This window comes from Macaca mulatta, chromosome 13 (assembly GCF_049350105.2).
Source record: "Macaca mulatta isolate MMU2019108-1 chromosome 13, T2T-MMU8v2.0, whole genome shotgun sequence".
Lineage (NCBI taxonomy): Eukaryota > Metazoa > Chordata > Mammalia > Primates > Cercopithecidae > Macaca > Macaca mulatta.
In genome coordinates, this window is record NC_133418.1 from 95807804 (window position 1) to 95830951 (window position 23148).

Here is a 23148-nt window from a genome sequence, read left to right on the forward strand (position 1 = left end):
TGAAGATATGCCCAAAGTAACATGAGAACACAGAAGACTGACTGGTGACTCAGCATGGATTTTACTCCCAAACCAATTATTTACAAGATATATGCCCTGAAGAAGGTCCCTGAAGCTCTTCTAACCATTATAGGGTTATGGTTAAGGGCATGCATGCTGATACCAGACTACATGGGTTCCAATCCCCAGCTGGGAGCACAGCACACGTCACCTCTTGTGACTTACTTTCCTCATCTACGGAACATGGTGCCTGCACCACAGGGTTACTGGAGAGCAGTAAACAGGTTAATATATGAAGAGCCCTGCAAACAGACCCCAGCATGTATGAGCACTATTCGTAGTTACTACTTCCTTTTCTTCATTTATAAAATAAATACAAAAAAAAAAAAAAAAAGAACAAACCATCTAAAAGCAAGGGCTTACAAAAAGAAAAATTACAAAATAACACACCCAGGCTGAGTCCAGCTCCTCACCTAATTAGTTGTATGACTTCAGCTAAATCACTTATCTCTTTGAAACCTGTTTCTTCATTTGCAAAATGGGAATGATCCTAATAGCTTACAGCTCACAGGGTCTGGGGGAATTAATGAGGTATGCATCTAAAGTACACTGTACAGAGCCCACCCACTTACTAAATGCTCAACAAATATTTGTGATAGTTATTATTCTCCAGCTTACCTGATCAATATTTATTAGGATCAAATGAAACAACATTTAAGTGAAGATACTTTATAAACGACAAAACACTGTATGTTAAATTCTGTATCACCATAAATAAGAAGAAAATTACATCAAGTATATCACAGAAGGAAATTAATACTAAACAAATATGTAATGATTCACTAAGAAAAAGAAACTGAGGGAGAAATGGATGTAAAAACTTCAATTTGCCAGAAGATAGTCACAACAGTCTAGTTGTGAGGGAAAACTAGACAAGACTCCCAGATTGCGATCGTAGTTCTAGTCTCATGAATATGATGATGCCATATATGTTATCTCTCATTTAAAGATTAGTCCCATTTCCCATCCACTCAAAGGCACACCAAGCGACTTCATCCAGAGCATAAGAGAAGCCATTTCACATAATGATATCTGGAATTTTATGAGGACTTTGTTTCCGCTCAACTTATTTTTTAAAACCAGATGAGGTGGTATGAAAGATACTATCTTAAGAAGAAACACCAAGGAGGTATATTATATAAAAATCCTTGAAGCTTCACTTCCCCCAAAGATCTACTGCTTATCTATTTTTGAAAACTAAAGAAATCAGAGGAAAAAGCCATTTTGGTTCCATTAGGTTTGTAGGAGAATGAATGGGGTGCCTGCTGGCAGGAAATTTAATGTAGTTAGGATGTGACTGAAGCAATCAGAGAGCATTTTTACTTTTGTTTGCATGACAGATTAAGCTTGCTGCTCTCACTGTTCTTAGCTCCAAACGCCACTTCTAATAGCCTACACATACTCATAGGGTTTGCAAATGAGGAATAAAGGAGGTTTTTAAAATTGCAAATCCTCAGCAAAGCAAATTTAGCTTTCCATGAGCCTTCTCTCTGAAGGTGGTTGGTTAACCCCTTGAAAGAAGACATGAGCTATGATCAGAGCATGTCTTTAATATAAAATTCGTGTCTCTATTAACCACTGCAAATTACAAAAAGTTTCTGTAAATAAACATAAATTTCATTCTCTCACCTTTGCACCCTGGATGGGGGAGCAAATATTCCATATCTTGGAGAACAACTAAAATACTGCACACCTCCAACTGAACCATCATTCTTGCCATGGGGTTTTTCAAGCTCTATACCATACCAATATCCTAGAACATGAATATTGCATTTTAAAAGCATCTGTACTTTATCCAAAACTGTTATGCTACTATATAAAACCAAAGTCTAGGTGGTTTAACATTTCCATAAATGACCAAAATGAGGGAAGATCATGATACTCATTAAGATTTCAAATGATAAAATTGTAAACTCTGAAAATTCGAAAAGTGAACAGGCAAAACATTTTACAAGTATAATTGCAGAGTAGTACATTAAAGGAGGAAAATAAAATGCACAAACACAAATTTGGCAAGAATTGGCAACTGTGCAAACAGTATATGACCAAAATATATCTAAAAGCTGCAATGAAAAACCGTTCTTGACTTGGTAATATAGTGTGTTTCAGTGAAAGAAGTGAAACATAATATTGAGATTTAAAAATCATAAAATGAACACGTAATCTTTTCATCTTACTCACCTAACATTAGAACACCACAAACAGCGCTCAAATAATTAAAGGACAAAAATATTATAGAAAATACCACTAGACATCATGGTGAGTGCTTTTTCTTTTATTTTTTCTACCCAAGATAAAAAGAAAAATCTTTTTTTACCTAAATGAAAAGGTTTAGGTTAGCTAATAGAGAGAATTATTTTAAAGACTTTTTGTATTTAAAAGGACCTACTACTCTGAAGGAAATAACAGGATTTCCTTTTCTAGAGAGCCTAAAATTAAAGTAGCAAGGTTGCTTTAAATGTGGTTTTACCCAATATAAGGTAAATGGACACATAATCCTAAAATAAGGATTTTCGAATTGAGGGTGCCTCAAGACCAATTAAAAGTATCTAATAGTCCATTTATTTGTGATTTAAAAGGAGCATACAGTAGTAATTGTATTTGGTCTCTTATAATCGGTATCGAGTAAAAATAGGGCATAGATATCAAGAAACTTATTACAAATTACAAAAATAGTGTTTCTTCTAGATTACTAGTTCAGAGAGTTAATTATATGCCTTCTAAAAAACCAACTCACAAGTTCTTAATACCTGCTAAAAAAACCAATTCACAAGTTCTTAATTTTTTTCCTCTATGTATAAAAAGATGATACCTGAGTCCATTTCCTAATATGTAATACAAGTAATGTCTACAAAACTATTGTTAAGCCGCACTAACGCTCTGAAAATAGGTCATCACATTTCCGAATGTCCTAAACCAGGTTAGTCTGGTTGCCACTGTTACTTCTCAGTGCTATAGTTACAATTTTCCAAGTTTTACTTGCTTCTGCCTTTTATGCTTTCCTATATAATTTTTGCATTTTCCCATTTTAATTGACCATATAATTACTAATGTTAACCATGTCACTCTTGGAAACATGTCACATACAGTAGAAATACATATGGCAAGTGTTAACAATAAAGACTACAGCTTGGCAGTGGTGTGGTACGGATATCTTCCCAATTAAATGTTAATTTTCTTTCCAAGGTGTCGCTGATAAAAAATGCTGATGAGACTAAATACGACCTCTCTCAAATCTAGATCTTACAACCTCCAAATACTGAAGATATTACCACTGTTCCGCAGCAGTGATTTATTTTTGATGCAACTACTTCCTTACAGGACAGAACGTTTTTAACAAAAAAGTTTCCACCTTTTATAATATTTGCTTACTACTTCCCAAATTTCTAAATGCTTTACATTATGAATTTAAAAATGGAAATCAACCTAAAATGAAGAATTATATCCAGAGAATCACACCATTCTACCTTGGTTTAATATCATCAGAGAAAGGGAACTCAAAAGATATGGTAATTGTAAAAAAAAAACCTACCTGTGGGATTAAGTTTTTGAATGCCATACTAAGTATATCCTAACTAATCTCAATTACTACCTGGAGACCTAAGAAAGTCATGAATTATAAAACACCTAACTCAAATCAAGCAGCTGGCTTGCAATTAATTGTAAGTGGTATTAGTGAAACAAGACTGTGTTGGGAGACAGTCACCTACGGTCCTGTCATGTTTCCACATGTCTTACTGGTAGACTACTTTTGTTCTAGACTACCTTTTCATAAACGTCTGTGTAGGGGACAGCCCTGGAGGATAGAGATAGCATCTCCCACCAGAGCAAATGGCAGGCATGTGTACAATAAGATTTTACACATTCAGATTCAGTTTCCCTAAGTTCTGGGGTCCTCTCCTGGAACAAAAAAACACTGGCTGTGCAGGTGACACCTGGCTCACTCGCTCTCACCCTGTGAGAATTGGCACTAAGGGAATAGTTCAAGAAAATGCCGATACTCTGGCTACTGCTATGACTGTGAGTACTAGAGTGCTTTGTCTCAAACTTGTGATGACTCTAGTACTCACAATATCTTCCACCAACATCTATGAAACTGTGGCAGGCGAATTTGTTAGCTTGCAAGTAGGGTAAAATCTCAGATCCCTCATAGTTCTTGGCTAAATGCTACAAACTTTTTTAAAAAAATCAATGTTCTAGATAACCTTTTCCTAAAATACTGCAATGCCACCATGTGTTAAAATAGCATATTGCTATTTAAAATATACAAACTTGTTTTCGTTCAACCGACTTCTGTTTAAAATTATTAATCACTGACAATACAAAACAAAGTAATCCGGCTGGGCACGGTGGCTCACACCTGTAATCCCAGCACTTTGGGAGGCCGAGGCGGGCAGATCACCTGAGTTTGGGAGTTTGAGTCCAGCCTGGCCAACATGGAGAAATCCCATCTCTACTAAAAATACAAAATTAGCTGGGCGTGGTGGCACATGCCTGTAATCCCAGCTACTCGGGAGGCTGAGGCAGGAGAATCACTTGAACCCAGGAGACAGAGGTTGCAGTGAGCCGAAATCATGCCATTGCGCTCCAGCCTGGGCAATGAGAGCAAAGCTCCATCTCAAAAAAAAAAAAAAATAGAAAGTAATCTTTACTTTTGGAAACACAATGTTAAGTATAGATTGGAATGAATATATAAATACACAAACATGTATTTTTAAGAGCCCCCCAAAAATGTATTTTGAGCCCTTTTGTGTGCTTTTCTCTGCGAGCCACTCTGATAAAAAGGTACACAGTTAACTCATTATTTACTACTTATTTTAAAGACTATCCTTAGCAAAAATCTAATCCTAAAATGTTTGCCTGTCACTTAGCACACCCAGCAATCAGTAGGAGTAAAACTGGAAAATGACAACTAATTTTTAACACTGACCATTTAAAACACAAGTGGCAAGAAAAAAATGTATGGGTAACCATCCACCTGAGTAAACACAGTCTGAGTGTTCATCATCGTTTCACATTTTCTGTGCTATAGCTGCCATCCATAAAAACTGTTCATCAAGATTTCTCTACAATTAAATTCTATTTACATGTAAAATTTTAAACCTTTTGTATTCTAAAGAATTCAAGTTAAGCAAATACGCAGATGAGTTACCTGGAGCGAAGTTTGTTGTCCCAAAGAACCTAATGGTGCCCAGTCTCTGTCCTACCACTAGCACTCTCTCTCCAAGGCGGAGCTCCCCCTCACAACGGCTATTATTTGCTGTAGATGTTGCTGAGGAATTCAAACCTGTTCAAGTCGGGGAGGGACACAGGGGCAGGGCAGGAAAACAGGAGAAAAAACAAAGGGAGAAAAACTCAAAAAGCATATTAGCCAAAAAAATCACACTAGGTATTCTAACTAGTCTAGTTAGTTGGTGATTTTGATATCTGATGCCTTTCATCACATAAGTCATCTACAGTCGTGTTTCTCACGTGTGAGGTCAAGTTACTCAAAGGAAAAGTGAAGAGTTTCCTGGGAAAATTACTGCCATGGGAAATTCACAAAACCTTATCCATGGTAAAGTACCAACTCTGCCAATATTGCCTGCAGCATTTCTACTAGAAGAGGGGTCACAGCAAACTGTTTCTGCAAAGAGCTGCACAGTAAATATGTTAGGATTTGCTAGCCATACCTCTGCCACAACTACTGAACTCTGCCGTTGCAGCATGGAAGTAAATACAAACAATACATTTTTTTTAAATGTGCATGGCTGGATTCCAAAGAACTTTACAATAACAAGTGGTAGGTCAGATTTGGCCCATGGGCCATAGTTTGCCAATTTCTATTCTACTAAAATACTAGAATTATATTATTAATAGTTCACTTAGACTCAGTGTAAATTATATAAAAAGTCATGTGATTTGACTTTTTCTTTTTTTTAAGAAACAGGGTCTCGCTGTGTTGACCAAGCTGATCTCAAACTCCTGGGCTCAAGCGATCCTCCCACCTCAGCTTCCCAAAGTTCTAGGATAACAGGCATGAGCCACTGTGACCAGCCAAAGGTAGCACGATTTGAAGGTTAAACTGCTATACGGTCCCAATTATCCTAAACTGATTTTGTTACTAAGAACAAAACCACTGCTCTCTCAACTTGATTCATTCAAAACTAAACCTAGAAATGCCCACGATTAAACATAGAAGTCCTAGAGAAATATGATCTAGAAAGCTGTTCAAATATAACAGCTGAAAGAGAAGAGGTGGGTGCTCAAGCCTTGTCCCGTCACTACATAAACAGAGATTTGAAGAGCTGCCATCTGAGAGGGAGTAGAGAACTCTGGAGGAGGGCATGGGATGGAGGATAAGTCATATTGTGAAAAAAGAAGAGACCAAAAACATAGCAATTAAACAAGGAACATAAACCCATGGAGAAGGTCTGGATTATACCAGTAAGTCCTAGGCCCTCATCATAACTATTATTCTATAGCACTTCATAGTTTATAAAGTGCTTTTCCTAAAAATTATACTGAAAAATAAGATACAAACTCAGGAATTAACTAAGACACACTGTCAACAGCCAGTAAGTGGTACACCTAGATTAAAACCAAGATTCAGTGACCAGAAATCCTCAGGCCCGTCCCCTTGTTGCCTGTAGACAATGAACCAAAGATGGCAAAGTTCAACAGTGGGACACAGGCTAGGCATGATGGCTCACGCCTGTAAATCCTAGCACTTTGGGAGGCCAAGGTGGGAGGATCACATGGGTCCAGGAGTAGAAGGCCGCAGTAGCTATGATTGCAACACTGCACTCCACCTGGGTGACAGAGCAAGACCTTGTCTTTAATAAAAGAAAAAAAAAAAGTAAAAAACAATGGGATATGACGAGGCTGAGGTCCCTACCTTTCCCATTTCCCAAATCCTTTATTTCTACTCTTCTTTCTCTAATTTTTTAACCTAACTTTCCATTATTGTTCGTTCTCTGCAGTCTACATCTCCCTCAAATGCAAATCTACAGAAAAAGTGGAATATCTACTCAACTCGAGAAACATGTTTTAAGTAAATGTCTCTGGGGTTCCCAACACAGACTTTCCCATATCTCCCATTCTCTGCCCATCTCCCTCTTTGAAAGGTCCTCTTTCTCGCTCTGATAACTCTCTTCATCTTCACTATTAAGTCAACATAACCCTCAAATTTATTTTTTGAAAGGTAAATATATAGGCATGCTAGACTACTTTGTTTAGAAGGTTAAAAAAAAGTAATTCCATACCCACATGTAAATTTTAAAATCAAGTAAATGTCAAAAAAAGTGCAAATGCCAAATGAAGGAGGGCTTAAAACGTGAATGAAATTCGGACAAACAGGACGGCTGAGTCAGCACTGTACCTTCTCACCTCTGCTCCTCACAACATAAAGACAGCAAACTGGTGGGGGTATGGAGAGAGGAAGCCATTTAGAGAATAAATACTCCAGGCAAACAACTTCAGGCAAAACTTTCAGGTTCTCTGCTTTTAGGGTCCCAATGTTTAGGCTTATTATGTCAATGTTATTGTTGAGAGTTTGGGAGGTTTTTTCCCATCAAGTATTTTTTTAAAAATCTGTCATGAACATTTTCCATAATAAAATGTTGGTTCAGTACAAGTACTATTAATAGAAGTACTAAAAAAAGACTCTGGTAATAAAGGGGTTCATGAAGAACAATTTTTGCCAGGATGGCTTTTGCCTTTCCGGACAAGTTCACTGTATAGGCAGCAAATAAGTGAACTGCAACAGACAAAATCTATGTCATTTCAAAAGGAAGTCTGATAAAGTGTTTTACGTATCTTTACAAATAACTGAAGAAATGTGGACTGAGTGAGATTATGCAGGTTCACGGCTAGTTAAAAAGCTGTCTCAGAACTGGCTGGTATTGCCATCCTGGGAGAGGACTTCTGACCTTCTCCTAGGTTTTAAGCAAACATAGTTTTGAAACAACCACTTGAATAAAAACAGAGAACGCATGCTTTTTAAATATGAAGATGACACAAAGTCCTATGAAGAGGCTAAATTCAGATGAGGTGAAACCACTAAGAATGAATTACATGAAAATAAATGCAAAGTCTTAAGGCTTAAGGCTCAGGGGGAGGCGGGGGAAGAGTAAAAGTAGTTCAATCTGATTGAAGTAAAGGGTTCCTTCTACACATTTAAAAAGAGCAAATCTACTTACAAACAAACCAAGATAAAAAACACCAAGAAAGCCTGGTTGAAAAAGCCATAGATACCAGCACTGGCTCTGGATGAAAGGGAAGGGCTTTTGCTCATTGTCTTCTTGTTACTGCTGATTGCATTCTGTTTCTTGGGGTAGCTCTGTCTGTGTTCCAAAGAAGATGTAGAGGAGCAGCTGCTGACAGATCCAAGCAGGGCGACTGCAACAGATAAAGAAAAAGAACATGTCAAACTGCGGAAAATAAGATGTGGACCAAGAAGCAGCTCGTCAAGGCAAATCTTTCTGAAACTCTTCATTTAACTTCCTCAATTATGGATTATCTAGTGTCAAATTAAATGCCTGATTTCATCCAAATAGCAATTGTAGTTTATCTATAAAAGATTTTATAACACAAGCAATAATATTTTAAGGATTCCTACGGTAAGATCACAATCTTATATAAAAGGTGTCACCACATCAATTGATGTAAACTGACTACTTAATCTAATGACCATCACTCACCTCTCACCTTAGATGACATAGAGTTCCATCTTATTTATACAAAAATTAAACATGATATTAGTATGTTTTAAGGCAACAAAAGCTTAATATTAAGATTTTTTGAGTTAAACCAGGAGGCAAGTAGGAATACTCATGCTCAATTCATCTAATGATTTGATAGCTAAAGGCAAATGAAACCTTTGTGTAGAGCTATCTATATTATGGAATTTCCTTTTATTTTCTTAAATCTAGTCCAGTAGTTATCTAATTTAAGTAAGACAAAAGAATCATAGTACAGTGTTTTACACACACAAAATATAATGTATATAGCTTGGTATGAGCTGCTTCAGTGATTTCCAAGTTTAGTTTTTACTATAATTTCTCCCTTACCAACTTTAAAACTTAACCTCCATATAAACTGTTTTCCGACTATTAATTTAAAGTTCCATCAAAAGTTCAATTTTGAGAAACAGAGGTTACAAGGTATATTACCGTCTTTCTCTGTCACAGTTTTCAGTTCTTCCCCAGGAGGTAATGAAAGTGTTGACTCAGAAGCACTATCTTTTTTTGATGTCATTAATCCTTGGACGCAAAAATGAAACACTTTCAGCAAGAATTTTAACATTAAGAATTTTAACATTAAACATAAAATGTATTTTTTAAAGTACATGCATCCCTCATTATCTAAGTCTTACTCACTTCTGAAAACATACTGGATAACAACTGCACAGACATATGAGGACATGTTTTAGTATAAGTACTAGCATATGAGAAGGAGACAGTAACAGTGGCTACAAAGATAAATTCATGTCTCATCAAGATGATCACATTCTGAGATGGGTCCTGAGGGACAGGTCAGATTTCTTCCTGAGAACACTGGCCATATGGTGAGGAAGAGCTGAGGGCAGGCATTCTGGATGGACAAAAAGAAAATCTTAAGGAAAGACACAGAAAATGGTGAGCAGCTTGGCTGGACTACAGTACTTCCAGAATGTAGGAGAAGCCAGACTAGACAGACAGGTCACAGTAACACCTCAGAGGGGGTGACAGTGCCCCGCTAAGGACTGAGAACTCTTCTGCAAAGAAGGAGCCTCTGCTGGGCTTTGAAAAGGAACACTGGCATGAACAGAGTCTAGTTAAATAACACTCTCCTGACAGCAGGGCTGCAACGAAACCACAGCAGGAGAGGCTGGAAGCAGGGACCAGTCACACGTTATTAGCACAGTCCAGCCATTAGAGCCTGAACTCCAACAGCAGAAACTGAATGAAGAGGGTGGAGGGGAGACATTTTATGAAGGCAACCTGAAGATGACATTTTTATTTTTCATTATATTTTTCAGTTATAAAATATTTTCTTTAAAGTTTTTATACAAATAATACAAGGAGATTCCTTGTACACTTTGGGTTTCCTCCAAAGGTAATATTTTGCAAAATTATGGCATAATAATATGTCAACCAGGATATTGGCAGTGATACAATTCATCAGTCTTAGATTTCCACAATTCTGCTTGTACTTATTTGTGTGTGTGTGTGTGTGTGTATATATAACACACATGGGTGTATCTTTGCTTCTTTTTCATATCTTCTATTTCTTGGCTGAAACTTTCTTTTCATTTGTTTCAATAGTGTTCACGTATGATTTTTTCTTTTTTTTTTTTTTTTTTTTAAAGAAACAGTGTCTTGTTCTGTTAGCCAGGCTGTAGTGCAGTGGCACAATCATAGCCCGTTGCAGCCTAAACTCCTGGACTCAAGCGATCCTCCTGCCTCAGTCTCTGGAGTAGCTGGGACTACAGGTGTGCACCACAATGCCCAGCTACACCCTTAATTCTTAGAGTGTGGTTATATTATTTAAAATCTTTATGTGTTCATTGCAATGGCCATGTAGTCTCGAAGCTGCTATGCTTGGACTGTCTTTTTCCTTGTTAGAGGTGTTGACTTTCCTGGTTTTTCATATTTTGGGTAATTTAAAATTGTATCTTGTGTCTTCTGAATATTATGTATGGACACTGGAATAGGTCGTGTTTAAATCCTATGGAGGACATTGACCGTTGCATTTTAGCAGGCAGTCCACCCACGTAGGCTCCACGTGGGAGCTCCTGACCCCTCTCTGCGCACTGTGGTTCTAATGTAGGTTCTGTTTCCGCAGCCTCTACAGTGCTGTTTGAATTTGTCTCATGTGCTGTGCAGCCCAGTAGTCAGGCTGGGACCCGAGCAGTGGTCTACCAAGGAGACCAAAGGCTTTGGTCAGATCCATGCATACACCACTTGCAAGAAGACCTAGGAGTTCACAGCCAAAATTGTGAGGCCTCTTTCTTGAGCTCCCTCTTCTCCATGATTTCCCTGATACTTCCTGCTCCTGGGCATCTCTTGTTGGTATTCTGAGTAGAATGTCTAAGCTTTAGTTTCCTTGCTCTGTCATACGATCCTGAGACTGATTGTGCCTCTGGGGCCAAGCAGTGAGAAAACAGAAGAAAAACCAGTGGGGATTCCATCTATGTCCTTGGACCAAAGTTTCTCTGGTCAGAGACATGGATTTCCCTTCCTTGGGGTTTCAGGTACCTGCGCATCCACAGCTGCCCATCCACACCATGGAGGATTGCCTGGGGACTGGATGGGAGAGAAACAAGGGAAAGAAAAGGCAAACAAGAAAAACAGGCAATTTCATCCACATTCTATCTAATAGGAGACCCCTTTTCTGCTCCTCAGAACAGAAATAGAGGGGGCTTCTCTTGAAGCTTTCTGTCTATATTTACTGTATACTTCTGGGCTTCAGGTTAAAAGGATGCTACTTATAATAGCATCAAAAAGTATGGAGTACCTACCAATAGACCTAACAAGGCAGATACAAAATATCTGTAGAAAAAATTACACAATTTTGTTGGGATATTTTCAAAGGGCCTAATTAAATGGAAAGATATTCTAAACTCATAATTTAAAAACTGACCACTGTAAAGATGTCAGTTCTTTCCACATTGATTTAAGCTTTAACCAAAACATCAGTTAAAACCTCAACAGAATTTTTAAAAGGAAACATAACAGTTCATTGTAAACTGTATATGGAAGTGTGATTTATAAAAGCCCAAAACAGGCAAGACAATGATCAAGAATGAGATAAGAGGCTCTCCACTACTGGACATCAGGACTTATTTTTAAAAACTACTTATTATGGAGTACAGTATTGACACAGGGATATTCAAATAGCCCAGCGGAACAGAATATAAAGGCCAGTCGAATTCTTGGACAAATTCCTTTCATCCTGGTAGAAAGCTTTCCACCTCAAGTATTTACAAATTAGCAAGTATTTATTGAGCACCTATTTTGTGCATTGCTACAGTGAAAACAACACTACAATTTGCTCTCATGGTTCAGTTAAAGTTTGAAATTTTGCTGAGAGAATAGGACACTTGCACAAATAAAGCAATCAGAGGACAAAACCCAAGATAACAAATAACAATTGGGCAGTATGGATAAAAAGTACATACAAAGTTAGGGAATGAGGAGATTAAAGTGAACTGGAGTTATCAAGAAAGCGTTCATGGAGAAACAGGATAGGAATGAGAAACAGGATAGGAATAAGAAGTCGAAAAAATGGTGAGGACCTCAAAAGGCAGAAGTCAAATTACTGCACCCAGATAAATAGCATGAGACAAAGTATGAAGGGAGGAGTGATAAAACGTACGTAAAAGACAGGAAGAGATACGATAAACTAGTTCACCTATGGAAGCTGTGCGAGACTCTATTAATAAAGAAAGAGAGCCGCAACTGCTAGTTTCAGGAGTCAGAACTTTTTTCTGGTAAAAGAGAAGTCACTAAACATCCTTCAATAGGCGAGGAGCCTAAAGCTAGTTTTGTTCCATAAAAGTTTGATGAAAGTATGAAATCTAGCTTTGAGGATAGATTATGTGTGATAAAAGTATGGAGACGGTAAGAGGAAAAAAGGAAGGAACAAATCTGAAATACATTTGTTAGGGACTGAAGTCATTAAAATTGAGGTTTAAAAACACGTAAGATGCAGGTTTTATTAAATTCAGGTTTCATAGTTGGCTAACAAAAAAAAGTGAAGCAATCTAAATAGTAGGAATTCTACAAATAAAATTAAAATACTGAAGCAGAACTAAAATACCGAATAACTTTGTGGTTTGACCTACCAGTATTGACTTTGGATGTTACATGAGCTATGTCAATTTTCTGGGACCTGATGAGAGGCACAGCAGCTTTTGTAGAAGGAGTGTGTGCTATATTCTTCCTTCGATCTTTTGCTTTACTTATCTTTGAAAGAGGTGCAAAAATACCTAAGGGTGAATGTAGAATTTTAGTGTTAAACAGTTAAAACATTTCAAATAAAGGAACGAGTACAACTAATTAGTAATATAAATCTTTAATATAAACCTTTAATGCCCACCATATGTCCTATGATGAGAGGGAAAAAAATGTAAGACATAGTACTTACCCTCAAAGAGCTTACAGTCTAGTTTTCGAGACTAACCACACATCAATAATGTAAGAACCACATTTCAGTTGTTAAGTGAAATTCAGGAGAAAGAGAAACGAGTAAAGGTAATATTAATAGTTTTCTATTATTTCTAAGCAATTGGCAAATAATAGTGAGCTATAGAGCATAAAAACCTATTCTTCCATGCCAACTTATATCTCCTTTGGAAGTTATATTTATCCCACATTATAGCTTTTTATGCCCATGTCTTATCTCTCTTCCAGACTAACACCTTTAAAGACAAAATTTAAATGTTACTTAACTCTGCATTTCCCCCGTACCTAATTACAGTGTGTTACACATAGCAGGCATAAAATAAAGCTTTCTGACTATAAAATATAATCTTCCTAAAAGGCCTGGCCCTCAGGTCCTGAGAATCGGAAACAATACAGTGTGCACTGGGGAGGGGAGCGGCAGGGGCAGGGGGTTGCCTATCTGCAGCAGTTAGGAGTGCAAAATTCCATCAAAAAGGAGTTTATCCACACAATAAAATAACCAGTATAAGAAGAATGCACTGACATTAAAGATAGTGAATATAGACTATAAATACCAAGATAATCTGGCTAAGATATTTAAAAAGTGAAAATAAAGCCATAATATGTGTATTACACTCTTTCATTGAGTGTTTACCATCTAGCAAATATACATTATGACTAAAATGGAATATATTAAAAACAACTTGTTTTAAAGCAGGGTAGAAATGCTCAAGACTCTATAAGAAGTGGTGCTTTGTTAATAACTAAAAAGTACCAACTACACACCTTTTCTGCTAATCTTAAAATTCTCTCCCACCTCAGAGTCCATACTACTTTATCCTGATTTTCCTATCTTTTTTTTAACTTATTCACAATGTTCTCTCTTCTGTCTCCTATCTATGAGATTTTCCATGACTTTCTATTCTTTCTCTAAATTATTTTCCTTCCCTAACACACACACACATACACACACCCTCTCTCTCTCTTTCTCTCTCAAGCTTGGTGATAATGATGACGATGATGATGATGATGATTACAACCAGTGTTGGCAAGGGTTTGATGAAAGAAATTGTTTTATACCCTGGGAATGTAAATTTGTATGATCTTTTTAGAAAACAAAAATCTTGACCTAATCCGCTTTATAGAATTGTAAAGAAATAATTATATTTAACGGTACTGACAAAGGTTACAAGGTTTCATCTGTATACTAAAAGAAAAAAAAAAATTTCAAGAGCTGCCACAATTTCTAGTTTACTACAATGACCCAATCATACTTCTGGAAATGAATCATGAGAAAATACTCTAGGAGGAAAAGGTTTTATATCTGAATATGTCATCACTGTAATATTATTCATAAGTAGGAGAAAACATAATTGTCTGCCAATATGATGAATTAACTATATCCATAAACCACTATATCATTGTAACATTATAAGACAATAAAGATTATGTAGAAATATATAAAAATATGAAAAGTAAATCAGGCCAGGCACAGTGGCTCACACCTGTAATCCCAGCCCTTCAGGAGGCCAAGGCAGGCAGATCACCTGAGACCAGGTGTTCAAGATCAGCCTGACCAACATGGCGAAACCCCATCTCTACTAAAAATACAAAAATTAGCCAGGCACAGTGGTGTGTGCCTGTAATCCCACTCAGGAGGCTGAGGCAGGAGAATCGCTTGAACCTGGGAGGTCACTGCACTCCAGCCTGGGCGACAGAGCAAGAGACTGTCTCAAAAGGAAATCAAAAAAATTAAGTTATATATTTGATTACATTATAACATTTGTGAAAAATTGCATGTGGGAATACAGGCAGCAGGCAGGATTGGAAGAAACCTAAAATAAACATTTATAAGAGAAGTCAGGCTATGGAGTATTTTTCTAATTTGTTTGATTTGTGTCATTAATGTCATAACAATGTTCAATAAATTATGTTTTTCTTCATCTCAGGGAAAACGTGTGGTTTTCTGGACAGCAGCAAGTTGAAGGGCCAAAGTCTAGATTGGGGATCAGTCACTGAAGGACACTTTTCAGAATTAGTAAACCCTCTTACAATGATTAAAAGAGAAGGGCAGCCCTCTCCATCTTTTTGTACTTTCTCTTCAACTTCCACTGACCATAACATGTTTCTCTTCTGAGCAAGCCCCATCATTTCGTGAACCTCCCTGCTAATGAAGTGGGATGGGGTAGAGGGCTAAATTAATTGGAGTGGGGAGAGGAGAGACTGCTGGAGGCAGCAGTGCTGGGTGGAATTGTCTAGGCTGTGGTATGTTGGCTTTCTCTTTTTTCTTTTCTCCTTTGATTATATAAGAGCTATTTCATTTTAACTTATATATGGTGATCACACAGGCAAAAAGACAAAAAGGAGAGAAAATGTACCTCTTTTACTGGAATAATGTTTATGATTACAAGTGAATAAGGTATTTTTATCAATATGAAGGCAACCTTGGCTGATATAACCTCTATCATGAATACTGACACCTCTACTTCACTATAAATAATATATTTTCTAACAAAAATAAATCTCACCAGGAAATTTCCGTAAGCTAAAGTATATTTGTATATTAAATTAAACATTTAATTCTATGGCTTAGAAAGATTTCTGCAGTATATAAAACCTCATCTATATAGTTTGCATTCTTCTTATTTTTTTTTTTAATTAACCAAAGCATTTCAGAGAACCAAAACTAAATGTAAAGCAATGACTGGATGCATAGTATATGGGCAGCCTCTATTACTCAGTTACTCAGGCTAACTGAATTATTGATAGGATTATTCTCAAATCTCGACATGTAACTGGAAGGCTTAACTAAAAACAAACACATGATGAAGAATTATTTGGAAAGACAAAAATAACAAATTTCCAGATAAACATGGCCCACTGAACACAGCTTTAACTCCAATTCTTCTTCTCCAACCCCCACTAAAATATCGGTAAGGCATAAAAATGGTATGAACTCTGAAGGAAAAAAAAAGAAAAGGAAAAAAAAATAGTAAAAGCTTCCTAGAAGGAAGAAAGGGTCAAAAATAGAAGATGGAAAAACCTCTACCTACTTTTTGTTTTTTCTTTTTCATTTTATACTAAATAATCTGTACAACAACACTTCAAAACTTCTGAACAGCAACACTGGAAGCTTAGGATAGTAGTTGGTAAACTATGGCCCAACAGCCATATCCTGGCTACTGCCTGTTTATTGGTCAAGTTTTATTGAAATGTAGCCACATCCATTTGCTTACACACTGCCTATGGCTGCCTGTTTACTACGACAGCAGAGCTGAGTAGCAGGTGCACCAGAAAGTGCAGAGCCCACAAGGCCTAAAACATTTACTAGGTGGCCCCTTACAGAAAAAGTCTGTCAAACTCTACCTGAGACACTAGAGTATCTCCTTAAATATATTCAGAGAATATGAAATCCAACCTAACATTCCTTATCCCAAATTATTGCATGAAGTATGAGGGGAGAAATCAACGTGTGTTTAGAATAGAAGGACTCAACACATTTACTTCTTAGGAGTCCTTTGTCAGAAAGCTACTGAAGGACATCCTATATCAAAAACAAGTCAACCAAGAAACTGTTACAATGGGTTTCACATTCTCTCTGTATATTTAAGGTAATACTCTATCGTCTCATGTAGCGCACTAAATCTTTCTCTTCAGAGTACGAACTCACTAGATGTCTCAAACTGGAAAAATCAAGAAAGATTCATGTAAATATATGATTTACAAATACAGATATTAATATCAGATGATACAGCTAAAAGCGTTGAAAAAGTTCTTGCTTCTAAGGAGCAGGATTCGAGGGCAGAGAAAAACAAGCTAAGAGAGAGTTTTGTAATAAGCTTTGCCATACAATCTGACTTTAGTAAACTAAGTATATGTATTCACTTTGGTAATTATTAAAAGACATAAAAACAGTAATACCACCCAAGTATTAAAACTTATCATTTTCTACAGTTAAAAAATCTAATACGTATAAGAATTAACAGATCAATAGAACAAAACAATCCTGAAATATACCATAGCATTGATAAGAACTTAATCTATAATAAAAGCAGCACAACAAGCCAAAGGGAAAAGATGATAGATTTAGCAAGAGAGAAAACCGTTGTTGAGAAATTCCTTGGCTTCTGATTAGCCAGGGGATTCCCCAACTCCCCTCACCTCCACCTAAGTAGCTTAGCCATGATCTGGGGCTCCCAGGACTGTCAAGGGTTACACCCATTTTCACACAATCCAACACATGACCCCTGCCCCACAACTTGCCTTTAAGTACATATAAGAGGATGGAGGCAGGTCCTGGGAGTATCCCGCTTTGTGCTAATCAAGCACACCTCCCCTCGGGACAATGAAAGTTTGGGAGTCCCAACGTGTTCTGCTGGCAATCTAAATTATTCCCATAATTCTGATTTACCTCTGCCCCATGTGTTGCTAAAGGCTTTTGATCCTGCCCTTAGTCTGCTTGACAGGTGGCAAAGTAATCTACTGGAGGAAAATTAAAATTAAATTCTTAACCTCAGACTACTAACCAAATAAATTCCAAATAGATTACATAATTAAGTATAAAAATGAAAACATTTACATTACAGCTAAACAGGAGGAATAAGTTCTAGTGTTCCACAGCACTGCAGGGTGAAGATGGTCAACAACAATTTATTGCATATGTTCAAAAAGCTAAAAGAGAGGATTTTGAATGTTCTCAACACAAATGATAAATGTTTGGGGTGATGGATATCCTAATTACCCTGATTTAATCATTACACCTTACATTACACAGAAATATCACTCTGTACCCCATAAATAGGTACAATTATTATGTGTCAACTAAAAATAAAAGGAAAAATATAAACATTTAAAGAAATATAAAATGTATAACTAATCCTTAGATTAGGAAGAATTATCAAAGCATAAAAGCAATATAAGAATTTATAAAAGAAAACTCTTTAAGCCATGAAACTACATGTCCAAAAAACATTGCAAATGAGGGTCAAAGGCAAATGACAAGCTGGACAAAATATCCATAATAAATAAAGCTTAATATCGTAAGTATGTATTTTAAAACTCATCCTTTTCTTAAAAAGACACCGTAATATCCCAATTTTTACTGGGAAAATAATATGAACAGGCAATTGCCAAGGAACATAAAAAATACCTATACAACAACAAAACACTTTAATAAGTGCTGTATTTCACCACAATAAGATAAATACAAATTAAAATATAGAAATTTTCATGCATCAAACTGGAAAAATTAAAGGAAATGGAGCTATTCAAAATCACATTTTCAAACAATATGTAAAGATTTGGGGAAATTATATTAGGATATCAAATAAAAATGCAGAATTTTTGTTTTCCTCATTTTCAAATCTTACACAATAAGCATTTTTATAAACAAACAAAAAAAAGTTTTAATAGACCAAAAAAATGAGATTCCATCCTAAGTGTGTGATGAAAGGAAACTAGTAATTTTGATAAATGCGTGATAGCCAGCAGCTCTCATCTGCTGAGTGCTTACAGGGAATCAAGCACTGTTCTAGGTGCTTTATACTTTTACCAACACATTTAATTCTTGCACTAGTCCTTATGATAGTGTCATCCCTATTTCACAGAAGACAAACTGAGGCACAAGAAGAGAAAGAGAGTCACATAGCTGGTAAGTAAAGAAATCGATTCACACACAAGAAGTCAGACTTCAAAGTCCATACCCTTCATCATCATCATACCACACCACCTCACCATCAGGCCACAAGATGAATACTACACAATCGTGGAAATAACGTTCTAGAAGAGTATTTCATTTCAAGGAAAAATATTCACAACATAGTAAGTAACTACAAAATCAAATTGAAATCAACAGGCAGGATAGGTGTGTGTGAGAGAGAGGAAGAATGAATTTACCTAAACATGTCAGAAAGAATTTACTTAAACATTTGTCAGAATTTACTGAAACATTTGTCGGAAAGAGAAAGAAATTTCGCAGAGTTTCAAAGAAACCTCAGGAGTGTGGTCGTAAAGTTGGCCTTGCTTGATTTTTCCAGTTTTCCAGGTTCTTCATGACCTCCAGAGCTCTGTACTTCCTTGATAACCAAGCCCCTCCCTTGGCCACGACACCACCAGGAGCAGGATTTAAGGGAGGTCTGCAGAGCTGGGCGTGCCCCTGGTCAGAGGCCTTCTCCCAATCACTATACTGCTGGCAGCAAGAATCAAGGGCAGTCCAACAGCTCACAGCCTACTTAATGAAAACACCGCTCTCATCACTGTCCCTCCACTAAAAGCCACCCAAGAGACCAGTCCCAAGAAAGACACTTTCCCAAAAACATCGTTGAGGCAATCCCATCAGACGTGCTCTTCACCAGTCACTACCAGACACTCTCCTAAACCTTTCCATCATGGCCTCTGAAACTCATGGTTGGCCAGGCACGGTGGCTCATGCCTGTAATCCCAGCACTTTGGTAGGCCAAGGTGGGCAGATCACTTGAGGTCAGGAGGTCGAGACCAGCCTGGCCAACGTGGGGAAACCCTGTGTCTACTGAAAATACAACAATTATCCAGGCGTGGTGGCAAGTGCCTGTAATCCCAGCTACTCAGGAGGCTGAGGCAGGAGAATCGCTTGAACCTGGGAGGCAGAGGTTGCCGTGAGCTGAGATTGTGCCACTGTACTCCAGCCTAGGCGACACAGCGAGACTCCGTCTCAAAAAATTAAATAACATAACATAACATAACATAACATAACATAAAATAGTGGAAAGCTGCACCTGATCTAAAGCAAGGCTAACTCTTATACTGAATTCCATTTCCCTTTCAAGTTTTTCAGGCCTTTCCTCCTATAAGTGTCTCCTTTCTCTCCTGCAACTACCATTTCTCGCTCTCACGTTACCTCCCATCACTGTAAATAAACGTAACTATCTCCTACCTTTAAAAAGTCCTCCCTACATCCACATGCCCCTCATTTATCACATAAGTAATCAGGAGAAAAGTTTTATTTAACAACTGTAAAAGAGTAAAACTCGATTATTTTTAATTAATTCTTACTGAGTTAAATAATATCAACCTTACCATACTTGGGGGCACATTTAAAGTATTGGACTTTGCCAACACTTCCATTATTTTTTCCTTCTGGTTCATCCAGTTCAATGCCGGCCCACTGCCCACTTGCAAATTCAGTTGTTCCACAAAATCTTAATGTACCAACCTAAAGAAAAGATAAATCAGAATAACTTTTGGGAATTATTAGTAATTCCAACGGTCCTACTCCTGCAACTTTACTTCACCATGGAAGTTTTTAAAAATTCACTCTCTCAACATTACCTTTTTATCCTTGGTAATGTTCCTTGCTCTCACTTCAGAACAAGGAACATTACCAAGGATAAAAAGGAACATTAAATAATAATAAGGGAGTCAATTTCCAAGAAGACATAAGAATCCTAATTAGCTGGATAGTAGCACACGCCTGTAGTTCCAGCTACTCCAGGGGCTGAGGCAGGAGGGTCGCTTGAGCCCAGGAGTTCAGGGCTACAGTGACCTATGACTGTGCCACTGCACTCCAGCCTGGGCAGCAAAGTAAGACTCTTCTTAAAAAAAAATTGGGATGCAACTATGTTGGGAAATTCAATATCCAAGCAGGAATTCCCTATTCCATTCTCCATACCAAGCTCCCTATTAACCTCAATATTAAGAAAAAACTGAGGGTGGGGGGCTGGGGAGGGATAGCATTAGGAGAAATACCTAATACAGACGACAAGCTGATGGGTGCAGCAAACCACCATGGCACATGTATGCCTATGTAGCAAACCTGCATGTTGTGCACACATATTCCAGAACTTAAAGTATAATAAAATAATTAATTTTAAAAAGAAAAAACAAGAAAACCTCCCATATGAGATATTTTTTAAAAGCAACTGGTAATAAATGAATGCAATATGGAAACAAAAGCTTGGGAGGAAAAAAGGTGTCTGGATGATGGGAGTAGTCCTCTTTTCCACATAAATCCTTATCACCAGGCTACACAGTATCTCAGACTGCCCTATTTGTGGGAACCCAAAGACAAACACCCACGAACAGCAAGGGTCTCCTGTGCTCCATTTCTATGGAGTAGCAGCAGTCGGAGAAGCACCACTGGGGGAAGAGGGGACTGCAAAGAAAATCCTCCACCCTAGATCATCCCTCAGCTCATGCCTCTAAATTCACTCAAGAAGTTCTACTCCACTCCACTCCTTATTCAAATAAAGATGTCTTCATTATTAAGTTCAAGTAGTTCATATTCTTAAAGCATAACTTAACAGTAAATTCGTATCCAAGTTTTACATTTTCCATTAAGCATCTTTCTACCTACATGTTGAACCTTTTTTAAAAAACTCGAAACTCTGACCTTACTCTCTGTGCCCCTAAACATAGGTCATGGACATAACAACCTTGGCTTCAGAGATTGCAGCTACTTACTGTACCTTCTGTCCTGCAATAACGACACGATCTCCCAACTTCAGGCCAAGTGACGTAAGCATTGCCTTGCCAGTGACATGATCATAATTTGGGAGCATGGCCTTTGAGATGTTACATGACAGAGGCACCGCATCTAGGAGCATCTGCTTGATTTCCTTAGCAGTGGCTGCGGCGTCAGCCATCTCTAACGGCATATCTACTGGGTCTGGAACAACATCAGCAGGGATCTGTCCTTTGTCATTCTACAAATAAAGATAAGAGAAAAATGTTCAACTCTTATTTACTTAGAGCACTAGAAAGTCATATAAAATTTCTGTTGGAGGAATTTTATGTTAAATTCATTCATCATTTGTTTATTCAAAAACATTTCCTGAACACCTACAATATGCAGGCACCATTCTAGGTGCTAAAGATCCTACAGTGAAAAAAACACAAGCCCTGCCCTCAAGGAACATTACATTCTGGTGGGAGAGAGAGACCACACAACATTAAACAAGTAAATTATATGTGGCATAATAAACAGTAATAAGTGGCCTGGAGGGAAAAAAAAAAAAAAAAAAAGCAGGGAAGGGAAGTAGGAAATGTGGAGACAGAGATGGTTGTAGGGGAAACTCTTTAGATTAAGTGGTCAGGGAGACCTCACTGATGAGATGCATCTCCACAGAGATCCAAAGCAGACCAGGGAGGAGCCATGCAGGTTCTCTGGCAGGGAAAAGCACTGCATCCATGGTGGGGAGCAGTGCTCAGGTCCTAAGCGGACAGCATCCCGCCCTCACAGGCATTTGAGAAAGCAAGCTTGGAAACAGAAGTCACAAGACTGACTGGCTTCCCGGACCCAAATCCATGGTTCCAGAGCTGCCCTCTTGGCTCTGTGACCTCAGCCCCCTGCCCATTCATGGGGTAACTCAGATTTCAAAACTAGAAACTATGGTTTTGATACTTCTAAAACCTGGGCTATAATCAAGAAAAAAGCTCTGTTTTCACTATGATGGAAAGACTGGTATCCTAGGATTTATCCTGTGACCAGATAAAATGGCCAGAGACAACCCCACAGTCATTTGCATGGTATATGTATTATCAAAGCCCTATCATATGAATTATCTGTCACCTTACATTCCCTAACCAAAAGCCTTAGACTTCATGAGAAATAATCTAGATTGTAATTTTCTCTTAATATAAAGAATAAAGATACTTTTGTTAACTGAGAAACTTTTTTCCCTTTCTTCACTGATGATAATCTTCTTCAAACGAACCACGTGGAAAAATGAATGAGGCTTTTAGAACACACTTAGTTTGCAATTGCTTCACATTTTTTTGTTGTAAAATTCAAGTCAGGTTGGTCCTTAGTAAAAACATGGCAAGAAGGTATGTTATTAGATTTCGGGGATGGTAATGGACTCTTTTAATCCCAGATTTCAAGAAAACATACAAAATATAAGATATGTGTTACACTAATGTATACTCTCTAAAAAACAGAGAAAAATAGGGAAACATAACAATTTTAAAAATACAGCCAGGCTGAGAA

General features: G+C 37.5%; 1 protein-coding gene across 4 annotated transcripts in view; it reads right to left on the bottom strand.

The window, feature by feature from the left end:
• CLIP4 (CAP-Gly domain containing linker protein family member 4) overlaps positions 1 to 23148 on the bottom strand; it is a 68829-nt gene that overhangs the window by 18039 nt on the left and 27642 nt on the right. For all 4 annotated transcript variants that reach the window (XM_028831811.2, XM_077959803.1, XM_028831812.2 and 1 more), the window contains exons 7-13: positions 21629 to 21865; positions 20241 to 20376; positions 12869 to 13012; positions 9213 to 9302; positions 8296 to 8439; positions 5213 to 5347; positions 1690 to 1813 (exon numbers count right to left, since the gene is read on the bottom strand). In XM_028831811.2, the coding sequence (XP_028687644.2) occupies positions 1690 to 1813; positions 5213 to 5347; positions 8296 to 8439; positions 9213 to 9302; positions 12869 to 13012; positions 20241 to 20376; positions 21629 to 21865 (1010 nt within the window). The remainder of the gene's footprint in view (positions 1 to 1689; positions 1814 to 5212; positions 5348 to 8295; positions 8440 to 9212; positions 9303 to 12868; positions 13013 to 20240; positions 20377 to 21628; positions 21866 to 23148) is intronic.